Source organism: Urocampus carinirostris, chromosome 11 (genome assembly GCF_059441175.1).
Source record: "Urocampus carinirostris isolate Australia breed hairy pipefish chromosome 11, RoL_Ucar_1.0, whole genome shotgun sequence".
Classification (NCBI taxonomy): Eukaryota; Metazoa; Chordata; class Actinopteri; order Syngnathiformes; family Syngnathidae; genus Urocampus; species Urocampus carinirostris.
In genome coordinates this window covers 37087875-37113335 of record NC_142359.1, presented here as the reverse complement: position 1 = coordinate 37113335, position 25461 = coordinate 37087875, and the positions used below count along the sequence as shown (strand labels likewise).

The 25461-nt window shown below is 41.2% G+C and overlaps 1 protein-coding gene and 2 long non-coding RNA genes across 6 annotated transcripts in view; 2 read left to right on the top strand and 1 right to left on the bottom strand.

The window, feature by feature from the left end:
* The window catches only part of golgb1 (golgin B1), a 24599-nt gene extending 8454 nt beyond the window's left edge, over positions 1-16145 (bottom strand). For 2 of the 3 annotated variants that reach the window (XM_088348668.1, XM_088348670.1), the window contains exons 1-12: positions 16062-16145; positions 11368-11446; positions 11124-11297; positions 10920-11033; positions 10602-10856; positions 10414-10527; positions 9707-10337; positions 9570-9646; positions 9294-9351; positions 4324-9208; positions 3847-4258; positions 715-1728 (exon numbers count right to left, since the gene is read on the bottom strand). In XM_088348668.1, the coding sequence (XP_088204794.1) occupies positions 715-1728; positions 3847-4258; positions 4324-9208; positions 9294-9351; positions 9570-9646; positions 9707-10337; positions 10414-10527; positions 10602-10856; positions 10920-11033; positions 11124-11297; positions 11368-11436 (7803 nt within the window). In that variant the 5' untranslated portion in view covers positions 11437-11446; positions 16062-16145. The remainder of the gene's footprint in view (positions 1-714; positions 1729-3846; positions 4259-4323; positions 9209-9293; positions 9352-9569; positions 9647-9706; positions 10338-10413; positions 10528-10601; positions 10857-10919; positions 11034-11123; positions 11298-11367; positions 11447-16061) is intronic. The other variant, XM_088348669.1, reaches the window with a different exon arrangement.
* LOC148357271 (uncharacterized) lies at positions 9506-12429 on the top strand. 2 transcript variants are annotated; one of them, XR_015852134.1, is made up of 5 exons: positions 9506-9649; positions 9798-9873; positions 10002-10058; positions 10143-11283; positions 11400-12429. It is a non-coding gene; the product is annotated as an uncharacterized LOC148357271 (long non-coding RNA). The 2 variants fall into 2 exon arrangements; XR_015852133.1 differs by having other exon boundaries at positions 10002-11283.
* Positions 15759-25461, top strand: LOC148357269 (uncharacterized). The gene is made up of 3 exons (XR_015852132.1): positions 15759-16195; positions 17429-17540; positions 22923-25461. It is a non-coding gene; the product is annotated as an uncharacterized LOC148357269 (long non-coding RNA).

Here is a 25461-nt window from a genome sequence, read left to right as displayed (position 1 = left end):
TGAAAAGCTGAACAAAAATGGCACCGGGAAAAAAAATCTGCAGATTACAAGATGCAAATCGTGAAAAAGGCAGCCGAAAACAGTAATAAAGCAGCAGAAAGAAAATGGAGTTGGCAAGAAGCGAAGGTGACGCTGAGTCTGGCGTAAGCGACATAGAAGCGGAAGAAGGGCGTGGCTTATCTTCCATCTCTATAGTTGGGGGAGTTGTTTACCGGTAAAAGGGACACAGAGGATCAAGATTTCAATGGCTTTACTGATTTGGAGTGGAATTTATAGTTTGATAGGGATATTATTTATCCTAATATAATCTGAATAAGTCTTAATATGTTACGACGTTACTGTCACTAACAGGCATGTCAATCATAGTATACCGTACACTTATTTAGGCTGTTGTGGTTTTGTTTTTTTGTTTTGTTTTTTTAATTTAAATAATTGCCTTTCTAGATGGCATGTATGTTTTTGGTTTTGGAATTTATCAAATAAATTTCCCCACAAATAAGACTTATACTCCAGGTGCGACTTATACTTCGGATAATACAGTACTGATGATTTAGGAAATATAATAATTTGAGCTTTAAAAAAAACATGAAACTGGTGCTAAGAATGTATTTTTGACATACGGTGTTTGTCAAGATTTTTTTAATGACAAAAAGTGTGTCTTGGCTTAAAAGAGGTAGAGAAAAAGTGCCTTAGGCCTCATTTATGGCGACTCACCAGTCTCTCACGGTCATTCTGTAGCGCTTGCAAGGCGTTCTTCAGGCTCCAAACTTCTCCTGCGGAACTTGTAGAGTAGCCTCCACCTTTGGCGGCCTCGTCCAGCTTGAGACTGAGCTGGCGGGCTTTGTGTTCGGCCTGGTCCTTGCTGTCCTGTAGGGAGGCCATGGCCTTGCCGAATGACTGGTTTTCCGCTCTCAGCTGCGCCACGAGCTCCTTTTCCAAAAGCAGCTTTTGTTCCACAGCCAGAAGGTCTTTGGCCAGCTCGGCTACCCTTTCCTGTGCACTCTCCGATTCTGTGCGCATCAGGCCTCCCTCCCAGCGCAGCTCAGAGAGTTCTTTGGTCTCCCTTTCATGCTCCTCCCTCTCCTTGAGAAGGGTTTGCTCCAGAGTTTGCACTTTATGTTGGGTGATCTCCAGCTGTTCCCGTAACTTCTCCAGCTCAGCTCCAGGTGCATTGGCAGTTTGCAGCAGCGTCACCTGCTCAAGTCTGAGCACTTCCGACTCGGCTGTCTTCTTCAGCACGCTTTCCAAGTCGTTGCGCTCTTTCTCCAAGGAAATGATGCGATCCCGCTCGGCAGCCAGAAGCTGTTTGTGCTGAGAGTCCTTCATGCTAAGAACCTGCTTGAGTTCGTCTCGGTAGCTGTGGAGCTGAGCGGACAACTTTGCCTTTTCTGCATACAGGTCGTCCCTTTGGATGAGCAAGGAGCGCAATTCCTCTTTGAGACTGTTGCTCTCACTTGCCGCCTCCTGGATTACAGCATCCTTTTCCACCATGACTTGCAGGTGTTTCTCCTCCAGCTGCTTGTACATGTTGAGCACTCTGTCTCTGTCGTCCTGCAAAGAGCCCATGGCTTTCATGAAGGAATCCAGTTTGGCTCGCCGACCATTGTTCTCCTCCTCTGCCTGTCGCAGTTTCTCCTCAACGTCTCGCAGTTCTCCACGTCGTCGCTCTAGCTCCTGTTCTGCATTGCATGCCCTGGCTTCAGCCTCATTGCGTGCCTCCTCAGCAGCCTTAGGACAAAAAACCATCCAGGGTTTCGACGACAAGTTAAATTCCAGAGTTTTAAAGATTTTTAATGCCTTTTGAATTAAAATTTATGACCAAGTCAACAAAAAAAACACAATCGAAAAAACAAAACAAATAAACAATAATATTTTTTGCGCACAATAAAACTTGCCATATACATATAACCTGGCACAGCCTTTAGCCATTGCAAAAAATATTCGTCGGACAGCTACTTCTCATCAAATGTACCCTTTCCATAGTCAAAGTAAATGTCACTGTCTGAAATTGCTATGTGTATTGTGGATAGACCTAAGACACGTGTCCGCTTTGAAAGGCCAGACTGAAACCACATCACCGTTTTGATAGTTCCGGTATTGTGGTCACGCCATGTTGCCACAAAAGTAAATTGGTGAAGTATTAAAAAAGGTTGGTTGGTTGGTTGTTTGGTTGGATCCCTTAAACCAGGGGTCAGGAACCTTTTTGACTCAAAGAGCCATAAAAGCAAAATATATCAATTTTATTTTGGGAAAGAGCCACACCATATATTATGAGACAAATGTACTAAAGTGCTAAACCCGCGCCCCAGACAAAAGCTTAAAATGAAATGAAATGAAATGATCTGCATTTATATAGCGCTTTTCAAGTCAATGACTTCCCAAAGCGCTTTACAATGTGCTCCACATTTCCCAATAGCGGCCTTGCAGCCATGTAAGTCTCTAACCTGCTTATTGGGGGTATTAGGGGTCAGTGTCTTACCCAAGGACACTTCGACATGTAACACGGAGCCGGGATTCGAACTGGGATCCCTTGATCCCAAGACGAGCACTCTACCTCCTGAGCCACTGCCGCCCTAGCTTAGTCTTCAGCACATTTATTTTTGATGATTTGATAAAAATTATGAAAAGAGAATAATGCCAGAGCCCCTTACCCAAGGACACTTCGACATGTAACACGGAGCCGGGATTCGAACTGGGATCCCTTGATCCCAAGACGAGCGCTCTACCTCCTGAGCCACTGCCGCCCTAGCTTAGTCTTCAGCACATTTATTTTTGATGATTTGATAAAAATTATGAAAAGAGAATAATGCCAGAGCCCGTGTCCCAAAATCAACAATCATACCACTTTAAACCTGTCTCTTTCTTGCAATTACTTAAGATCGGTTAAACTCATTTTGACCCTTTTTTTCATTCATATTGGTTTCAAAACCAGATGCAAGCAGTTATTTTGTAGAAACGTCACAACATTCTGCAAACAGGGAGCCTGATGTGCTTATTTATGGCGCAGACGGCGCAGGGCGAGAGATGGGAGGGAGTGCTTGCACTTTTTGCATAGCTCCACCCATCCCTCCCACTCACCCAATCAAAAAACTTTAAGTTCTCTTCCGGTGTTTTGGCGTATTTACAGTTTGTTCTGTGGATTCATCATAAGGTATCTGAACACTGAAGACAGATAATATAGTGATGTTTTATATAACGGATTATTTAGCGTTGTACAGCCAGAACGAGGTTTTTTTTTTTTTTGTGACACCTTGACTGTAAATTGTAGTGAAAAATGTGCCCTATATATACTGCGAAGTACTGCTTCATTGTTAACTTTGGTATGGCTCTGCGTGTATCTGAACAGGATTAGTAGTTTATGTTTTGGACGAGATGGAGAAAATTTGCATGCAATCAAATTTGTCTCTGAGCCACAGGTACTCATGGAAAGAGCCATATATGGCTCGCGAGCCATAGGTTCCCGACCCCTGCCTTAAACACTAGGGTCGTAGGGGCACCATTTCTTGTGGTGTGCCTTTGGCAAGTACGGCCTGGTGGCACCCATCCGTCTCCAGGCCAACACATATTTCCACCCAGTATCGAACCGGGGACCTTTCGGGTGTTAGGCAAATGTGCTAACCACTGCACTACAGAAAATCAATTCATAAATGTGACTAAATTTTCAAAGTTCAAACAAATATAAATCTTGTCTTCCCATTTTAATTGTATTTAAGATACGGTATTTTAATTTCAATTAAGGCCTTGTTTTTAGAATAATAATGTCAATGTCTTTTAAGACATTTCAAGGATCCACGGGAACCCTGACATCTTTCAGCACTCACAAAAAATATGATTTGCTCTTCTTACCTGAGCAACAGCGAGCTCCTGTTCATTTAACATTTCCACTTCTCTCTTCTCTTTCTCATTGAGCGCCTCCTGCAAATTCTCAGTCAATGCCTTGGAGTTGTGCAGGTCAGCCTCCAGTTGCTCTAAGGTCAGGCACAAATGGCGAGCGTCTGCCTCACGCTCACTCAGGTCCAGCCGGGCCCTGCCAAGGTCTTCCTGCAGCCGTGCGACAGCCTCCTCCAGTGCATGGGACCTCTGGTTGTGGCTTTCCACCTCTCCCTTCAGCAGCCCCACTTCACTGAGTGCAGAATGCAACTCTTCAGTGGTTTTCAGAAGGTTGTTGTGTACCCTGTCAACATCAGCCTGGCTCTCAATTAATTTCTTCTCTGATTCATCAAGTTTCAGCTGCCGCTCTTTGTCAGCTTTTTCAAACCTGTGACATAAAATTCATGAATTCTTGCAATAGTAGGAATTACTAAAGGATGACTTGTGACCTACCTGTCCAGTTTGAGCTGTAGTTCTTCTTTGAGGGCAGATTCTTTTTGAAGGTTGTCTGCCAGCTCCTTGGCTCTGTTTTCAGAGTCACGGATTTCAGTCTCCTTGCCAAGCAGAGTGTCATTAAAGCGAGTCTCCCACTGCCGGGCATCATCCAGAACTCGATCTCGGTCATCCTGCAACGATGACATGCAACGCGAAAAGGCAGCAAGCCGGGCGAGAGACTCATCAAGGCGGGACTGTACTTCCTGTGCTCGTCTGTCAGCTGCCTCGGCAGCCTCTCTCGCTTCCAGTGTGGCTTCTTCTTCTTTTTCCCTCTCACTTAAAGCGGCTTCCAGTCTTAGCTCCATTTCTTTCAGTTCAGCTCCTAATCTAAACCTGACAGTGTCCAGCGTTTGCTCTGCTTCTGCTCTCCAAAGAGCTTCCTTCTGTTTAAAGTTATTTTCCAAAGTTGTTTTCTCAAGTATGCCCTGGTTTAACTGCTCCTTGGCTCCACTCAATTTGGATTTATAGCTTGTCAATTCTGATTCCGTTCTCTTCAGCTCTTCCAGGTTTTTTGAAGTTTCCTTTTTGGACTGTTCCATGTTCTTGCTGAGCTCCTTGTGGCCCAACTGCAGTGCCTTCACCTCCACTCCCAGCTCGCTGATTCTCTCTTGGTAGTGAATGCTGTCTTTTTGGAGCTGATGGACCTCCAGCTGCTTCTCCCTAAGAAGTTCTTCCAGCTGACGTGCTCGATTCTGGCTGCCTTCTCTGACCCTCTGAGCAGATCTCAATTGCTGCTCCAGCTCCCTCTGCTTGCCTGTTTCTGCTTCGGCCTCTGCCCTCTGCCTCTGGGCTTGCCGCATGTCTTCTTCAAGCCGGGCAGCTCGGTCAGTCTGGGCCTGAGCCTCATCTTCAAGGTCTCCTCGCTCCTTTTCAAGTCTTTCCACCTTACGTTTAAGTTTATCATGGAGCTCATGGTGCTCAGCCACCTGTTGTTGGTAGCCAGCGATGCTGCCATTGAGTTGGGCCAGCTGGTTCATCAGACGTTCTTCCAAGTTATCCTTCTCACTTTCTAGGTTTCTTAGGAGTTCTTTGAACTGTACCTCACGTTTGGAGCTCTCTTCTATGAGACACCTTTCTCTTTCTTTGCTCTCCTTCAGGCGCTCTTCCAGGGAGGTCATGAGGCTTGCTTTTTCTTTGCTCTCTGTGAGATTCTGTTCCACAGAGGCCAGTGCAGCTTTCAATTCATTCTCCCTAATCCCCCAGGCTTTCCTCTCTGAATTGAGAGCAACCTCCATTTCTTTTATTTTGTCCTCTAACAAAAGCTGTTCTGTCAATGGCGCTGTTTCAACAACTACAGAAGATGTTGAACTTATGTGTTCATCTTGACTCTTCCCTGAGGTTTCTTTGCATTCATTGAGTTCTTTCTCTGTTGTATCTGAATCCAAATGCTTAATCTCTTTTCTTTGCACTTGGTGAAATTCTTCCTTCAACCGTTTAATCTGCTCTCTTAACGCATCTCTTTCTGTTACTGCATTGTCCAGCTCAAACTTCAAATTTTGCACTTCTTCCAGAAGATTGTTGAATTTAGTGCTTTGAGCTTCATCTTCTGATCTCATTTGTAATTTTTCCTGCCCATCACGCAGTCTTTCCGTTTCCTCCTCTAACTCCAGAATCTTTTGCTGCTTGGCTTTGACAAACTTCCTCATTTTGACTTTAACCTCCTCCACTTCTTTGAGCGCTTCCTCAGCCTGCATTTCTGCTTCCTGCCTTGAGGTCTCGGTGGACCTCACCTTGGCAATGAGCTCCTGCCTCTCTTGCCTGGCAGCCTCCAGGACTCGCCTAGCGCGCTCTGCCTCATCGCTCACGTTCTCATACGAGCGTAGAAGGGTTTCATACTCGTCTTTCATGCTTTTTACTTTGTCCTCCCATTCCTTGCATATCCGAGCAGTCTCCTCCTTGGCCAGCTCAGCTTCTTTTTTACAAGCATCTTTCTCACTTGCTAATGTGTCCATTGCTAGTTTGAGGCTTTCACAAGATGAGCTCATGTTTTGGTTTTCTAGCAACATGCGGTCCACCTCTTCTATTAGTCTAGTGCGTTCAGTTTTCAATTTCTCCAGCTCATCTTGCGCCACTTTCATATTTTGCTGCAGATCGTTTATGAGGGTCTCGTGTGAGGTCAACTGTTCCTTCTGAGTCTTGTTCTCTTTCAGCACCTCCTTGCGAGAGATGAGGGCGGCTTGAAGCTTTCGCTGAAGCTGCTGGATCTTGACTTCACTATCTTCATTCTCCTGTCTTTCAGAAACCTCAACCTCTAACTTTTTGCTTTTCCCTTTTTCCATCTTGAGTTCATCCTCCAAGGATGCGATCAATTGATCCTTGTGGCCCACCGTATCCTGCATTGACAGTATGACAGTGTTTTGCTCACAAATTTGCTGGCTTAGCTCAGTGATCTCATGGTTCTTATTGATCAAGAACTGTTTAAAATTTTCGACTTCAGTTTGAAGAGCAGTAATGGAGGTAACTGACTCAGAAGATGCTGCTGTGGTTGCAGCTTCCATTTCTGTTTTCAAGGTCGCAGCATAAGACTCAGCTTGCATGTATTTCACCCTTAGATCTTGAATTTCATTTGAGAGCATTTCAGTTTTTCTTTCATTTTCTCTTAGGCTTTCCAGCTCTTTGCTCATTTCTTGAAGTTCAGCCTCTTTCTGAGACAGAATCATCTGAGCTTCCTGAAGCTTGCTTTCAAGCTCTAAATTTGCCATCTTGATAGTCTGGATATTTACTTTGAGAGCTATCACAGATTCCTCCATTTGATCAGAGATATTCTCAGACTGCTCTGTAAAAAGCTGGCTCTGAATAACAGATTTGGTTTCCATCAAATCAGTCTCAGGTCTGGCAAAATCCACCCAGTCTTCTTTAACCCAGTCGTCTGGTGAGGTTTTCTCTCTGTTTGGTGTTTGGCCCAAGCTCTTCTCTCCATGTGAGCTATATTTTTCTTCAAGTTTTTGAATTTTGGTGAGAAGAAGCTTATTTTCACCATTTTTCAGCTCAAACCTTCCCACAAGTTCACTGTATTCTTCTTTCTGCTGCTTCAGCTGATCCCGATGGTGCCGGTCTTTCTCTTTGGCTTTGCGGATGCTCTCCTTGCGAGATTCTTGTGCCTCCAACACTTTTTTCTGCAGGATTTCACACTCCGTCTCCAAGGACGCTACTTGGGATTGCAACACAGTGTTGTCTGAGTAAGTGTCTGTGTGTTGGGTTTCAGTGTCCTTATGAAGTCGAAGTGTTTCAGACAGAAGTTGCTCCTGCTGACTAACCTTAAAGTTAAGGTTCTCAATTGCTTTATCTTTTAATCTCAGTGTTTGCTCGAGCTCCTCTAGCTTGGCCTCCATCTCCTCAACTGAACATTTTTCACTCTCAAGAAAAATTTTTGGAGCTGCAGTTTCTTCTTTTTCCGAGTTTGTCTTTACCTCCAATTCCAGGTCAGCAACCTTTTTCATGAGCTCTTTCCTCTGTACAAGCACAACCTGAAGTTTCTTTCTTGTGTTTGATATCTGGGTTTCAAACTCCTCTTTGGATCTACGTAAACTTAAAAGTTCTTCATCCGTGTCCATAGAAGTTTGTTCTTGTAACTGCTGAAGCTCAACCAGCTGCCCCTTCAGTTTGTTGACTTCACTCTCAACAAAGACTCGCTCCTCTTCTGCCTGACTGAGTTTTGCTGACATACTTTTATCAAGTTCTGTTATCTGAAGGTCTTTCTGATTAAGGCAGAGCTGCAACTCAGAGATTTCAGAGTCCTTCTTGGACAAAGACTCACGGTCATCAATTGACATTTGTGACTGCTCCAACATGCTGCTTTCCATATCTTGAAGCTTCTGCTCCAACTGAGAGAAAATGATCTTTCTATCCTCTAATTGTGCACTCAACATCAGGACCTGTTTTTCCTGCTCGGAGAGAGCTTGGTGAGCCATTTTCAAATCATCCTGAAGAGCTTGAATTAGCCGCTTCTTTGCTTCACTGTCATTTGACAGAATGACAATTTGTTCTTCCAAAAGGGAAATTTGAGCAATGTGCTTTTCTGCCTCAGAGCTAGTCTGCTGGGTAAGATTTTGCAGTTCCTCTCTCGAAAGGTTAAGCTCTTCCTCAAAGTTCCTAGCCCGAGACACTGCCTGCTCCTTCTCAGCAACAAGCTTTTGTGTTTCTTCTTGAAAATTGGTAATCTTCTCCTTTGACTCTGCAGTTGCCTCTCTTAGTGTTTGTAATTCAGCCAAAAGTTCACTGTACCTTTTCTGGAGCTCCTCTGACAAATCCTGAGCAAAAATCCCAGTAGAGAGATTATCAGTGGAGGCACAATCCTGAGTAATCTTAACTGTGACAGTTTCTTGAATCATGACAGAAGAAAATCCTGCTGAAGTCGTGGAAGTTTCCTGCTCCATGCTCGTGGTCTCCCATGATTGCAGATGGCTTAAGTCCTGCTCAACTGATGGCCACTCCTGGCGCCCATCTTGGTTTACGGCTTCAAGAAGCGTCCAGCTGCTGTGGGCTACCTCGGAATCTGTGCTAGTTACCATTTCATCAGATGAGGTTCCTTTTGATTCTTCAGGGGATCCTTGTTGTTCAATAAGCTCTGGGCTGCTCTCGTTTTCTGCAGTAATAGGGAGAACAGCCGTGTCTTCAGCGATCAAAGTTGTCTCCTCTTCTTGGGTGTCCTCCAGGGAGTCAGGAGGTGTTGCAGAATCATCTCCAGTGTTCTCAGATTCAGCCTGGTTTGGTGGTTGATCAACAATGTGAGCTGCAGGAATATCACTCATGTTCTGCTCTTGAGCCATTTGATAGTGTTCTCGCAAGATGCAAAGCTCATTATCTTTATCTAATATTTGTTTCCGCAGGGCCAAGATGGTCTCTATAAAAGTCGAAAAAAGATCCAAATGGAATGGCTACCTTGAAGCCAATTATTTTAGGAAAAACAACAAAAAAAGAAAACATACCTTTGTCAGCTTCAGAAGCCACAGCTGCTTGCGGCTCCTCTAAATCTTTTTCAGAATTCTAATCCAAGAGAACAATAATTTTAAAAATGATGAGGTTTGTCTGGTTATCTAACCAGAAGCAAGAACAATGTAGAGACAGGAAGGTCAGATTACAAACTCGGTCACGACAGTGGAACAGTGCAGAAAAGATTAGAGCGCTCACTGCATGTCTATGACCCGGTTTCTGTCTCGTCTTGTCTGACATTGAGATAAGACCATCTTAATAGGAGCACTTACCAGTCTGATCTGCTGCTCAAGGTGCTGAATCCTGGCAATAGCATCCTCCTTTTCAACTAAACTTTTGTCTAGTTGTTCTGGTAAGAAACCAATATCACGTAAGTACTTAAAAATGAAGGGTCAATATTTTTACTCACCTTGAAGTGCCTCCACAGTGTGTGTCAATTGGACGGAATGTTTTTCACTGTCCCTCTGATCTACTTTCATATTAGTCACTTGTGTTTTAAGGGACAGTACAGCCTCCAGAACAAAAGAAAGGTCATCTGGGACAGAAAGGTCTTCCACTGATTGTATATCTCCAGAGGTAAGAGGTTTTAAATGTTTCCAAATCTCAGCCAAAGCCTCGCTCTTCTTACAAGCCTCTTCCTCTCCCTTTTGAAAAGAAGCTAGTTCTTGCTTCAGCTCGTCTACTTGCGATTTTGTCTCCACCAGGCTGCTCTGGATAACTTCTGATTGTGACACTCTGGAAGAGGCGAGTTCAGATTCAGGGTGAGATATTTCCAATTTCTGTCTCTCTGATGCTTCACAGTATGCTTGGGCATTGTCGTTAATCAACGTCATCTCTTTTTTTAGCCTTGCAACTTCTGTCCTTTCTTTCTCCAAGATGTCAGTAGCCTCCTGTCTCAACGTGGATAGCTCCCTCTTGTGTGTTTCTGCTTCCCGTTTTGCTTGCTCAAGTGCTTCACTGCAACGCTGTTCCCACTCCTGCTGCTGTTTGATGGCTTCAGCTAGCTCCCCCTCCATCTGTCGAAATTGAGTAGTCAGAATCTAAACACAATAAAGGAAGATATTTTATTAAATAAATACATTTCTAGATCAAGTATGTGTAAAAAAAATCCTGTACTTGTTTTTGTTGATAAGCACTGGTGACTTCATGTTGGAGCATTTCCACCATTTGTAAATGAGATTTTAAAGTTTCTTCAAGTTCCTCACACCTCCGTTGGGATGTATGAAGAGCCTATAGAGACAGAGCAGCAGATAAACATTGTAGATGACACAGCTTATAGTTTTTCTTTGCAAAAGATGTCACACCTGCTGCAGATCGCCAGTTTCGGCTGATTGTGCTGTGATCTTCAGCAGCTCCTCTTCATGTTTCTGAATCTGCTCCTGGAAACGCATGTCTTTGTCACATACAACTGCCTGGAGGTGCTTTAACTGTTCGGCATGGGCAGCATCCTTCTCCTCCAGTAGTTTCTCAGCGGACTGAAGTCGCATTTGCAACTCGCCACTGAGGTCTTGCGGCTCACCCTCCATAGCAACATCTTTTGAAAAGGAGCTGTCAGGACTCTAGTGCAAGAAAAAATGTTATTATTCTCCATTCTGATCCTGAGGTAAATTAATTAGTCTTACAGTTGCTCCTTCTTTTCCTTTTAAATCATCTATTTGCTTGCTGAGAGATGTAATCTTGGCTTTAGCCTGTAGTTTAAGTTTACTAAAGCGAGCCTCACTATTCTCCCTTTCATTCTGAAGAGAGAAAACACAAAACATTCTGAAATGCAGGAGATGATTTTTTCCCCATTATTCTTTTCTTTTCATTTTTTTATAAAATCCAACCTTGAGAAGGGCATCCTTGCTAGCCAGCTGGGTATCCTTGTCACGGATGAGCTCTTTCAGTTGCACCACCAGCTGCTCCAGGTGGGCCAGACGCTCCTTGGTGTCCTCTGAGGTATCAGACTCTGCCAGAGCCTGGCTCGAGTCGGCATAAAGCTGAGGAGTGAGTTCACCCACCTAGAATATTTTTTAGATAATGTGTATTTGGGGCAATAGTTGGAATCAAAATGTTTTTTCTAACAATCACCTGTACCTCTCCATCTTCATTCTCCTCCCCAGAGAGCTCTTGGAGGACTGTCGCTAGGCGGCTTAACATCAGGATGGCACTGCACAAATGATGGCGATGCAAATGCAAAACACATGTGAATAATTCTTAGTTGGAGTGATTAATGTCTGAGAAATAACTCTTATTATGAGTTCACGTTGGAGCTCTCTTCCTTTAGTATTTTTACACATTTCAGCTCCTCAATATAGCAAAGTGTTAAATAAAAATTGTATTTAGTTAAGAACACAATCGGATATATTCTAAGGCACATGAGAAGAGATCCTTTTGTCAACGTAACTGGAACGTATGAAGGAATCCTTAAAAACGATCAAGAAGATGGAGATACTGTGGACTTGCCCGCCACTTAAACTTCCTAACAGTGCCATATTTGTCTTTGTTGATATTGACCATGTTTTGTGTATTGGTGTCCATCCAACATCTAGCCAAACAGCCTAGTAATCTTGGAAGGGGGATCACCTCGTGTGCGTTCCCTTCTCAAGGGTTCTTGATTTTCCTCAAGCTGGGTTTTTGTTTATTTGTTTTTGAAGGTTTGAAACCCATTCCTGTCAAATTATATGTTTCCCCGTATTTTATAGGTTTGTTTTTAATCATTTCACATTGTGTAAGCCTTGTAAAGAAATTGAATATTCTTCTATTTTTACAACAACAACAAAAAAACAAAAGTTTTTTTTCTGTTAGACCTAAGTGGTCTTGCTCATTTTGGCTCTAATCCAGATCGTCTTGGTCACAGGTAGCAGATCACATTGTCATTGTACATTGCTAATATTGTCGCAGTACACTAGGATATGTTATGTTCGATAAAGCTTTATATTTTGCGCGTATGGCTCTGCTTCCCTCGCTCCTGTGTAAACAGTGAGTTGTCAGCTATGTAAAGAAAGTACATAGAGTATAGGAAGACAATAAACATTTTGACATCTTTGTTGCAAATTAAGCTAAAATGGAACAGTTTCTGTTACAAAGTAAAATCATCTGTAGAATTCTGGACTGCTACCTATCATAAGCCACACTAAATTAAAGTGAGTGGAGAAAGATCCCAAAAAGATGCTGAAAGAATTGTGTTTTTTATTTGGTAAATAAAATAAAATTCTGTGCAAAAACTATCTTTGTTTTTATTATTTATAGCCTTCTTGCTGTGATCAAATAGAGCTCATTCCAGCCTGCTTTATCACCGGATCAGCACAGATGCGTAAACATTGTTGACCCAAACCAGTGACAGTAGCAGTACAAGTCTGAACGGAGCAAGAGATGAATTAATTGTATGTTGAGTGGCGTTTCTAGAGTCGCAATTTACAAAAACAACATCCCCAATTTTGTGTGAATGGGTGAACAAATTAAAATTTTAAGGAACACAATTTTTCGGCAATTTCGAGGTGAAAGACCACCATAGGCTCCAGGCCATTAAAAGAACTGTCCCGACAGAGGACATTAAGCATGTTTGCATTTGCGGTGCCTGTTCCATATCTGGTAAGTTATTGTGGCGATCTGGTTTGGATTTACTTTTATGCTGGATGCCTTATTAAGTGTAGGTAGGATAAGTCTCAGGGAAATGATTGTTACCAATACTATCAATAATACATTATCATTTTGTTAATGATTATTATTGATTAATGGTCATTATCAATATTATTATTATCATAGTTATTGTTATCAATTCAACCAACACAAACAAAGTATTCGGTGGTTGCAAACCAAGGAAATTCTATAATTCTAATGTTTAACTAATGTGTGAAATAAGCCACTGTAAATATGAACTAGTCATCTGAGACACATTTTTCGTCCACTTAACTCGCTGGCATAAAAGGGTACATGAACATGTTACCGATTCAATTTGGACCAGCGTTGTACGCGAGGCGAAAAAGTCACACACTAAAGATCCACTAAGTGCATAAATCTATGTGTAACATCAATTAAAATAACTTTTTTGGTTAATGACGCACAAAAATAGCCCTATCTTCTTGCTGATTGCACCTACCTACTTTTTGGCTTACTATCTACGATCTTTTTAGTCTATAGTAATGACCGACAAATACAGGGTTTTCAGGGCTGATACCGATTATTGGAATTTAGAGGAAGTCGATAACCGATATTGGGAGTCGATATTTATTTGCCATAAAAGCTTAAAAATTGGCGTAAGAATTTTTTAATGATGCAAAAAGAAAAAAAAATTTTTTAGAAATTCAAATAAAAACTTTAAAAGCTTTCTGAAACCCTTCCTAGGACATAAATTAAAATTTTAACACAATTAACTTGACTAATCTTGCACTTAAAACAAAAACCAAAAGAGCAGGAAATAAAATTAGGCTAAGCAGAGAGATGTAAAAAGGTACAGTGTATAAAAACTTTAACAGCTCCCTGATTATTTTTTTTACAATAAATGAAAAAAAATCTCAATACAACCAACATGACCTAATTTAACTTAAAACAGTGCACCGACATTTCAATGGAACTGGCGAATTTAAGTGTGGCTACTCCTGTTTTAGAGCCAGATTGAAAATCTAATGTTATGGTGACAGATAATCACTCAGTCTTCTACTTTAGCATGTTTTTATCCTCTAAAACACATATACACATGCTTGATTGACAAAAAAAAAAAGTCTTCCCCTGAACGTGCTTCCCTAAAACAAATTAACTACACTTTTTACACTCTTAATCACACACACACTTTCCAACCACGGATTTTTTAAAAATCTTAATATTATCAGCGGTCTTGATTCACAGGCATGTCTGGACTCAAAAAGTAGCGGCGACAGCCATGCTACGAATCAAATGGACTGAGCCATTTCAAGGCAGTGGTGTATTTCTGACGCTTTATCTTTATCAAATCTAGTGTTTTTCATCATAATTTTGCCGATTCTGTCCTTTATTACGGAAAAAAGTGCAGTGGCGCCACCAGCGGCTGACCAGGGATGGCGACGGCTCCCCCTGGAGGTCGGTGGTTCGCGCCCCGGCCGAGTCATTCCTAAGACTTAAAAAGTGGTCGGCGGCGCCCTCTGTTGGCTGCGGCTGCATCGGCTCGCTACAACGGGTCAGGTGCAATCGACATTTCGTTCTATGTACATTGTTACACAGAATGACAATACAAGGAAATTATTATTATTATTATTATTAATTTGTTGGCCACCCCGCTTGCCAGTATATCATTAGATGGATGTACCATCAGTTATGCATTTCAACCCAAATGATTTCAGTTGGAGCAGCACGGCGACGCAGTGGTTAGCGTGTGTGCGGCACAGTTCTGAGGTCATGAGATCGAACCGTCCCGTATGGAGTTTGCATGTTCTTCCCGTGCTTGCGTGGGTTCCCTCCGGGCACTCCGGTTTCCTCCCACATTGCAAAAACATGCATCGCAGGTTAATTGGCCGGTCCAAATTGCCCCTAGGTGTGAATGAGCGAGTGAATGGTTGTCTGTCTCTGTGTGCCGTGCGACTGACAGACAACGTTCGGGGTGTCCCCCGCCCACTGCCCGGAGAAAGCTGGGATGGGCTACAGCGCCCTCGCGACCCTACTGAGGATAAGCGGTGCAGATAATGGATGGATGGATTTCAGTTGGAAATTTCTTTTTATTATATTTTTTTCACTCTGTAAAAAATATTTTTGTGACACATTAACATAGTGTTGGAAAATATCCAGTTAAGATATGATTGTCTCTGTCGATGCTTTAATTTGTATCTGCCACCACCCAGAAATTATTTTGTTTTATTAAATGTATACCTTACGCCTAATATATACCAAAAAAATTATAAACCAGAATTGTTGTGGAACTCAAAATGTTGACTGCACATTAAACCATCAGTAGCATCAAATATGACACAATACACCAATGTATATCATCAGTAGCAGTCTCCTTCGGTGTTTCTGATAGTTGTCCAATGGCCTCCTTACTTTACTAGTTTTGATGTGCCACCTAAGACTATTAAGTGGCCAGCCCTATGAAAAAAATCTGAAAAATAGTTTTTAAAATCCCTAATGCCCCAAATAAGCAGGTAGGTGCCTTGCATGGCTGACTCCCTCTTGATGTGCGAGTGTGTGAGTGGGTGTGAAGCACATTGTAGAGCCCTTTGGGAAGTCTTCCTTGACTTGAAATGCGCTATATAAATGCGGACCATTTACCATTTATTATTTTGGGGATGCTTGGGTTGAATTTGGGTGTAAAATGGTAACCTTTTAGATGTTATTACACTTTCAATAATTAGTATGAAGTACGAGAAGCCAATGTAAATATGCTGTGTGTAACATTTGGACGAGGGCTCGGTGAATCTTAGTTTGTCCTGCCCACATTGACTTCGGTCCCTAACTTCCGATCCTCTACGAAAACAGGCGACTTTTCCCGAGCCCATTGTCCAACTGTCAACTGCGGGTGCGTCACCGCGCTCATCCACTCCACAGCGAAAATTACCGGGCGAAATTAATCCGAGAATCTGGACATGAACGCTTAAATCGGTTCTTGAGTATGTCAATATGTTGCGAGAGCGTTGAACTTGCAGGGAATCGGCTAGCATGCTCACGTTTAGGAATTTGTTTACCATAGTTTTTGCGTCGATGCTACTTAGGTAGCTAATTCTCCAAAATTGGAAGCCAACGTACAAATCCATCGCGTTCGGGTTCATGTCCGTCGATTTTGACAGCTTTTTATGGCAAAAGGACTCGTGACCCACCTGTACGGGCGCTTCCTTGTGGTCCAAGAGCGCTTCCTTTATTCGCCAAATCTCCTCGGATGGATTTCCAAGCAGAGCCACATCACCAAACTCTCCCGGAAACAAAACTTGCTGGCCGCTGATTGGAGAGCGAGGTAAGGCACCGTCTGTCAATTCCAATGCAAGGGACCGTCGTCGTAAATATTGATGAATCTAACCACATGTTTCAACTATTATTGTTTAGTACAGTGTTTTTCGACCTTTTCTGAGCCAAGGCACACTTTTCTCCAGTCAAAGGTTTCAAGCGTCACTGTCTTTTGACAATGTTTAAAAATGAATCCCCTGCACTTATATCCTGTTGTTGTTTCGTTTTGTTTTTAACTGAAATTATCACATTGCTTAAATCAGGATTGTCCAAACTTTTCAGAGAGCGAACTAGATTTGGTAAGCTGAAAATGTGTGACGGCCGTCAATTCAGCTTGGCATTCTTTGAAGAGTACTTGATAAATTAATTCTCCGGTTTGCAGTGCTATTTTATACTGCGGTCAACATTACTGGTGGGCCACAAATTATTAATTTTATGACAGAGAGCCAGTAAAAATTTGATAACGGGCCGTAACTGGCCCCCAGGCCAGACTTTAGACATGGCTGACTCAAAGGGACACTGTAATATTTAGTGCCTCCTAGTGGTACAAAAAACTTTCCTCCAGGGAAAAAAAAACATTTTTTTGAATACCAAGAAAAACACATAATCATACCAATGTTAATTTTTATAAACAAAAATCATGGTGGAGAAATTTGTATTTATTTTACATTTCGGAAAAAATATATATATTGTACATACACGATAACTACTTAATTGTGTAGATAATAAACATCAATATACTGGTAAAATAGCTAGAAGTCTAACACTTTTAAAAGATTCACTGTACCTTCATGCAGTGCTTCAATGTAATGGTACAATATTTTTTCCATCACGTAATAATTTCTTCCTTCAACTCGATCATTGTTGTTGGTGTTTCTGCTTTGTTTTCCCCCATCATACTAACTTTCTTGGGATCCTTTATTATGGCCAGAAAAAGGAAATAAAACAAACAAAATCACAATAAAATGAGATGTGGTCCCTCTCTAACACTATTTGAACAGTGCTGATTGATTGAAAAGAAAGAAAGGCTCGAGCAAAAAATTATCACCGTCTACTTTGTATTTTCTTCTTCTTGAAAAGGCAAAGGCCTGTGACCAAAGTGTTGTACCCGAAAATGCCACTTCCCACCCACTAGTTTCGTAGGGTTTCTAGCCTTGTTTTTATTGAAATATCTCGTGACACACAGTGCGTCGAAAATGTTTGAAAAATAATTTGCAGGGCCAGTTTTGTGTTGTGTTTTTAGAGCGCGGCAATAGCTCAGGAGGTTGTCTTGGGATCAAGAGGTAACAAGTTTGATTCCTGGCTCCTCCGAGTTATATGTTGAAGTTTCCTTGGGCAAGACACTCGATAAGCAGGTAAGCCCTTTGCATGGCTGTAGTGTCTGAATTGGTAAAGTGTGAAGTGGATTGTAAAGCTTTGGAGGTCCTCAGTGACTGGTCCAGTACCATTTACCATTGGGTTTTGTTCTATCATGCCTGTCAATCATGGCGGCGCCCTGTTCGGCTGCGGCTGCATCGGCTTGCAACGGTTTTTTTACACGTCGGCCATAAGATCCAGTCTTCGACTCAGTTTTGATGGCGCACAAAGTCGGCTTGAACTGCAGATTAAGATACGATCGCAGTTTTTTTTGCTGGATATGCGATCATCCAGACATCAAGCGCTCGGTGTTTATTAGCCACGGACTGCTATGTCAACAAGACCCAGCGGCCTACAAAGCAGCGAAGCAGAGTGGCAAGACAGCGGCGTGACCGCCGAACGAGGACATCAAGCGCTCGGTGCTACGACCACTCGACATCAAGCGCTCGGTGCTACGACCACTCGGGAGTGTTTATTAGCCACGGACTGCTATGTCAACAAGACCCAGCGGCCTACAAAGCAGCGAAGCAGAGTGGCAAGACAGCGGCATGACGAGGAAGCGGGCCGGGCTAACAGCTAGGCTAAAGGCTAACCCCTCTAACATTCATTTTGCTCTCCAACGTTCGCTTACTGGACAATAAACTGGACCATTTAACAACTGGAAGTGGCATCGAACCGCGAGATGACTAACTGCTGCGCTAAAGTTCTGACGAAGACATGGTTAATCTTATCTATCCCGGCTGACGTTCAAAGAACCTGTGCGGGTCAGATGTATCGACATTTCGTTCTGTATACACGTGTACACGAATGACAATAAAGTAAATCTGAATCTGAATCTGAATCTATATATTTCCAGTATTCTACAGTGAAGAAAATTTAGTATTTGAACACCCTGCTATTTTGCTATTTCTTCCACTTAGAAATCATGGAGGGGTCTGAAATTTTCATCATAGGTCCACTGTGAGAGAGATAAACTAAAAAGAAAAATCCAGAAATCACAATACATGATTTTTTTTTAACAATTTATTTGTGTGATATAGCTGCAAATAAGTATTTGAATGCCTTAGAAAATGAATGTTGATATTTGGCACAGTAGCCTTTGTTACAGAGGTCAAACGTTTCCTGTAGTCTTTCACCAGGTTTGCACACACTGCAGGAGGGATCTTGGCCCACTCCTCCACACAGCTCTTCTCTAGATCAGTTAGGTTTCTGGCCTGTGTTTCTCAGAAACATGGAGTTTGAGCCCCCACCCAAAAGACTTTCAATTGGGTTCAGGTCTGGAGACTGGCTGAGCCATGCTAGAACCTTGATATGCTTCTTACGGAGCCACTCCTTGTTTTTCCTGGCTGTGTGCTTCGGGTCGTTGTCGTGTTGGAAGACCCAGCCACGACCCATCTTCAATGCTCTGACTAAGGGAAAGAGGTTGTCCCCCAAAATCTCACAATACACAGATCATGGCGTCTTAGTGTATTACCTACAGTAACCTTGGAAACAGTGGTCCCAGCTCTTTTCAGGTCATTGACCAACTCCTGTCGTGTGGTTCCTGGTTGATTCCTCACCTTTCTTAGAATCATTTTGAACCTACGGGGTGATATCTTGCATCTTACAATCACTATGATTGAGATTGACTGTCATGTTTAGTTTATTCCATTGTCTAATTCTTCTAATGATTGTGGACCTTTTTTCACCAAGCTGCTTGGAAATTGCTAAATTGAAGTGTACAAAATTGTACACTTCCAAAAGGCTGGGGAGGGAATAGCCCTTCCCAGCCTTTTGGAAGTGTACAATTTTGTCTTGGTGTCCTTGGACAGCTCTTTGGTCTGCGCCATGTTACAAGTTAAACTCTTACTGATTGTATGGGGTGGAAAGGTGTCTTTATACAGCTAACGACCTCAAAAAGGTGCATCTGGTTCAGGATGATACATGGAGTGCAGGTGGACTTCTAATGGGCGGACTAACAGGTCATTCAAGTTCTGAATTCTAGAGGATACACTGGTGTTCAAATACTTATTTGCAGTTGTATCGCACAAATAAATTGTTAAAAAAATCATGCATTGTGATTTCTTGATTTTTATTTTTAGTTTATCCCTCTCACAGTGGACATGCACCGAGGATGAAAATTTCAGACCCCTCCATGATTTCTAAGTGGGATAAATAGCAAAACAGCAGGGTATTCAAACACTTATTTTATTCACTGTATATGTCATTTCAAATTGCACAAATTTGGACGGGAAACATAAAAAATAAAAAAAAACGACATATAAGAACTAAGATATGTTGAAAGACTTGTTTGTGTTAAATATTTGGTAAATAAAATAAACTTGTGGTCCACCCTTTTTTATGGTTGTCTTCTACATTGTCTTGTGAGTAAATGGGTGCCGCATTGTGATCGTAAGGTTTACTATCACCTTAATAAGGGAAATTGCTATCATACATAAAGGGAACAATTCACTGAGGTTGACAGTGTGCCTTATTGTGTTTTGCAATCGGAAAATTCGTGCTGGAAAGCACAAGAAATAATACAAACTACAGAGACTCAAAGTGACCAAACTCCACATTTTACCTGGTCATTTTTTGCACAGGCAGATTTTTGCTTTTTGGGTTCTCGTAGAGGCAAGATGGTGGATGATGATGATGCCAGCCTCGTTAGGTGAGCCTCATGTTATGTAAAGTAAATACAAATTTTTTGACCTACAAGCCTTTAAAAATGCATGTTCAAATAATAATTCATGTATTTTAAATCAATATTGTTTTTTTTTTACCTCGAGAAGGAGCTAAATGTTACACACTGTCCCTCTAAGCCTAACCCTCCTGTCCACATTTCAGAAAACAGCTTTGTACTTTTTAATACAGCTTACATAAAAATGTGAATAAAAACAACATTTTATTTTTTCCACTGTTGGGACCAATTTGGGAAAAGGCATAACATTTCAACTTAAATAAAATATCATTTAGGGCATTATTTTTATTTTTTGTTTTAGCTTATATCAACACAACAGGTGAGTTAAATGTTCTTCTAACATAAATTGAAATTATATATTTTTTTATCATTTCTGGTCGCTGTTGCTCAGAAGGTAATACAGATGTTTTAGTTAATGTTTTTTTTGTAATTTAGGATTGTAATATATATTTTTAAACCATTTTACCATATGAGAAAAATGATATGCGAATGAAAGTCATAATTAAAACCAGCACTGTCACGGTTGCCCATTGCCCTCACTTGGCCCGGCCCGTTTGGCGCCAGCTGCGGCTCGTTGCCTGATTGGGTTCCCTCTTATTTAAGCTCAGTTCCTTCACTCACACCTTGTCAGTCCGTCAATGAACCTCTGCACCCGCAAGACGTATCGATCCCGTCTATCTCGTCCTGTTAGATACCTGACTCCAGTCCTCAGTGTCTGGTATCGATCCCGTCTGTCTCGTCCTGTCTGATATCTGACTCCAGTCTCCAGTATCCGGTATAGATCCCATCTGTCTCGTCCAGTCTGATATCTGTCTCCAGTATTGGGTATCGATCCCGTCTATCTCGTCCTGTCTGATATCTGACTCCAGTCTCCAGTATCCGGTATAGATCCCATCTGTCTCGTCCAGTCTGATATCTGTCTCCAGTATCTGGTATCGATCCTGTCTGTCGCGTCCTGTCCGGTATTGATCCCGTTGGCCTCTGGCTTCCTGTTTTTCCACATCGGACTTCTGTCTTACTTCTTCCACCCAGCAATCGCCGAATCACTGGTGTTTGTGTTCATGCGCATGACTGCCCCATTCCCGTAAAATAAAGCTTGTGTGAAAACGTTACGCGTCTGGGTCTTCCTCTTGTTCTGGTTCTGACACAGCACAATTTCATGCAAAGTATCTACAGTATCTACAGCTGTCGGGCCCTGCTGTTGAACAAAAGTGTGTGTTGTGTCACCCTGACCTGAGTGACATGGCCGCTTTCTAGTGTCCCATTTCATCTGGAGAGACGAAAGCATGACCAACTTTGGTGCCGAGGTGCCTAACTTGTTTGGGTGTTTGGGCATTTGGGTTGGCCATGGTCCAAAAAATGTTGTGTGTGGGTTTTTTTTGCTATTTATTTCCATTTTATTTTCTTTGTTATTGTATGTGTGTGTCTTGCTGTCGGTCACCCCTCTTTAGGGATATGACCAAGGTAGATAAATAGATAAATAAATCTACAGTATATTATTTATTCTATTATTTTTGTAACACAATCATCAAACTAATTAACTTATTGAATACATTTCCCTTTCTTGCCTTGTAAGCAGATAATGACAAAAAAAAGAAAGAATTCTGTTGCCTCTTACTGACATGGATGAATGTTACAGTTACTCGGCTGATCACTGGAAGAAAGCAAAGATCATGAAAAATGGCATGCTTTTTTGTGAAATTAAAATCAAGCAATTGTCCCTAGCATGCTAGACAAGATTTCACTCACTGGTTGAAAAAACACCACCTTAGTATTGAAGTGGTAGAGCACGTCTCAAATACGGCCCACCACATCAATTTGTGTGGAAAGCGAGGCAGGAGAAAAATGAGCTGCTTCACGACAAAAAATGAATTGCTGTTTTAAATGTGTCCACTGGATGTTGCCAAAGCCAGAAGCCACCTGCGAGGCAACTATCGTTGCTGTATTTGCCGACGACCAATAATCAACCAGAGAACATTAAGGAAACCCATCGCAAAATTATTTGACTTAAAATGAAATTAATTGACTCACTCTTTAAGGCAATACGAAAAATACAAAATACAAAAAATAGCGCTGGGTTCTTTGCAAAAGTTTAAAGAAGCTTTTGCTCTTTTCTATAATAGATGTTAAATCTAACTGCAAAGTTCCCATTTTCAAGTAAACATTTTTATTGAAAAATAAAATAAAAAGCAGGAAGGCTATAATTGGAATGAGTGTGTGCTATTTTTGTTTTTTTCCCAGTCTTTATGAGTTTGAGTTAAATAAGCTGTAGTGGAAAGTTGTTTTGTCTTTTTTTCAAATGCACATTTGATGAATACTACAAGAGATCTTATTGAACTCTTATTGAAGGGAAAAAAAAACCCTCAATAAAAATTTTATAATAATATCTTACATCCCTAAATCCTAATTTGTGAACCCCCCCAAAAAAACAACACCCCAGGTAAGGCACACTTTTTATGCCAATAGTTGACTATTCCTCCCCCCGTGTAAATGGTCTTCCTACCATGTAGCCTCAAAGCTTAAGAGTTTGACCACTCCTGATTCTAAGTGGTAGTTCTTCGCAGAGGATGAATAAAACCCCTGTGATGATAATGTGTACTTCATGACTCAGATGCTATTTAACTGCTCATCAGGGACAGTTTTCTTTCGAAGACCAAAAAAAAAAGAGTGATTCTAAATCCATTTTTGTTTATCTTCAAAGGTGAAAAAGAATAATGCAATAATGCCAAGGCACAAGGAGACAGTCAAGCTTATTGTGAGCCATTGCAGGCAGTTGGGCCGAAGCCTGGCATTGCTGTTCCACTGCGTGGCGGTTTTCGTGGCCTTCATTGGTCAATTGCTGCAGTGGATGGCGGACGCCGGGAATTGGACCACGCACTTGACCCGCTGCACGTTGTCGGCTTTCGATGGCGTCCACGCGCAACTGCGACGTTCCTTGAGATGGAGGAATCATGTGGAATGACCACTAACATACATGTATCTTCTTTTAACCATGGACGGAAGGCGTTACCGTAGTGTTTGTAGTGTCTGTTACATTTATACATGTAGTTTCTTATATGAAAATGCCTTTGATTGGCATGTGACTGAAGTTGGTATGGCTCTACCAACAAAATCATGAAGTCATTTGAAGTTTTTGGTTTTTGACTTTAAGTAAAAAATACACACTACTGTTGAAGTTTAGGGTTGCTAAGAAATGTCCCTTTTATTTTAGGAAAAGCACTGTTTTTTTAATTGAAAATTACATCAAACTAATCAGACATAAACCCCAGACATTTGAGCTCCAAATGTCTGTTTTTTTAATGCAATATCTAAATGGGTTTATAGAGGCTCATTTCCAGCAACCAACCTTCCAGTCTCCTCATAGAATGTGTTTGCTATTTGCATGAGAAGGCTAACGGAAGATTAGAAAACCCATGCGCAATGATATTAAAACAGCTGAAAAAATGTAACTGTTTTGAAAAGCTATAAAATTACCTTCCTTTTAGATATTCGGGTATCTGGAGTATCACAAACTCTTTTCTAGTTTAAGAAATGAAGGTTATTCCATACGATAAATTGCCAAAAAACTGAAGATCTCCTACAGGGATGTATACTACTCCCTCAGAGAACAGCACAAAAAGTCTTTCACCAGAGTAGAAAGAGATGTAGCAAGATGACAAGTAGATTAGATTCTCTAGTTTGAGAAATGGACTCCTTACAGGTCCTTAACAAGCATCTTGTCTAAATAGTACGAGCAAAACACCTGTTTCAACATCTACAGTAAAGAGGCGACTTCAAGGTGCTGGCCTTCAAGGCAGGGTGGAAAAGAAAAAGCCATATCTGAGACCGGCCAACAAAAGGAAGAGATACATTTGGGCAAAAGAACACAGATATACATAATAAAAGTCTGACTTTTTCATGGAAAACACAAAATTGTCTGGGTGACCCTAAACTTTTGAACGGTTGTGTATATTTTGATAGTATCATAATAATCTACCATCGTTATCCATTAGTGAGAATATCTGCGCGGCAGTACTTGCAAATTGATGCAGCTGATACAGACCTATCAGTAAAGTGCAGTGAGGTTCGTGTCTGGTGAGGCAGAGCCAGATTTACAAAAAACGAACCTACATCTTATTCATCATTTGATAGGCAGAGCACGAAAGCAATAATAAAACTGTAGCATAGGAAAAAAGGTTTTATTGTTTTACTTAAACGTATAAATTAAGTCTATGTGCTCCTCCGTTTGAATAAAAGTATCAATAGATAAATAGTCCATTATACAAAGAAGTCCATGCAATGAGAAAACCTAATTGGGTGTCTTGACTTGCTGTTAGCGTTCTCATACTATCACTAATTCTATTATTTGGTGCTAAGGTGTGCATCAAGTAAGAATCCCTTGTCTCACTCCTCTACAATGAGGTAAAATAATTGCGTGCCTCACTTCGCAGTCAGACGCTCAGAACAGTCATCATCTGTTACATACAAACTGTGTTAATAATATTCATAATGTGAATATGCAGCAATTTTGAAAAAAAGTAATGGTGATGTAAAATGAGTAATAACTTTAGCACTTATTACATTTAGCCATTGACATATATTTGTAATTTTATATCTCCATGATGACAGGTGAGGCATAGCCTCACTTCGCCTCCCTGACGGCACGTCATTGAAATCAATAAAGGTCATATGTATTTTATAGCATATTTTCTATTATATCTATCCATAATAGATTTATTTTACAATACTTCTACCTATATGCTAAGCAGGGTTGGGTAGGGTTACTTTAACTGGATTACTTTCAATTACTTTTGGATTACTCCAATACCAAATATGCTAATAAAAGACAAAGAAACTTAATATGAATAAAATTATGACTCACAACATGTGGTAAGCTTTGATCTCTTTTACCCCGGCAAAACTAACATAAAATGCGACAGAAACAAAATAAAAATAAATCCAAACAGCTCGCCAACATAATTTTTGCCGTTCCATGTATTCCATTACTCCCAAACTTGCACAAAATTTAGTAATTTTAATTTTAAGTAATTGAAAGTAATCCAGTTAAAGTAACCCTACCCAACCCTGATGCTAAGTTCATAATTGAATTGTTGAATGTATCCAGTATTAATTTTGTGATTTGTCTTTTTTTGTGCTTTTTAACAAGCATTCTGTATTCAAAAATATCTATTAAATTAGCTAAAAACAAATGTTTTGTTTTTATACCAAAGGACCAATAAACACTACACTCTTGAAAAATA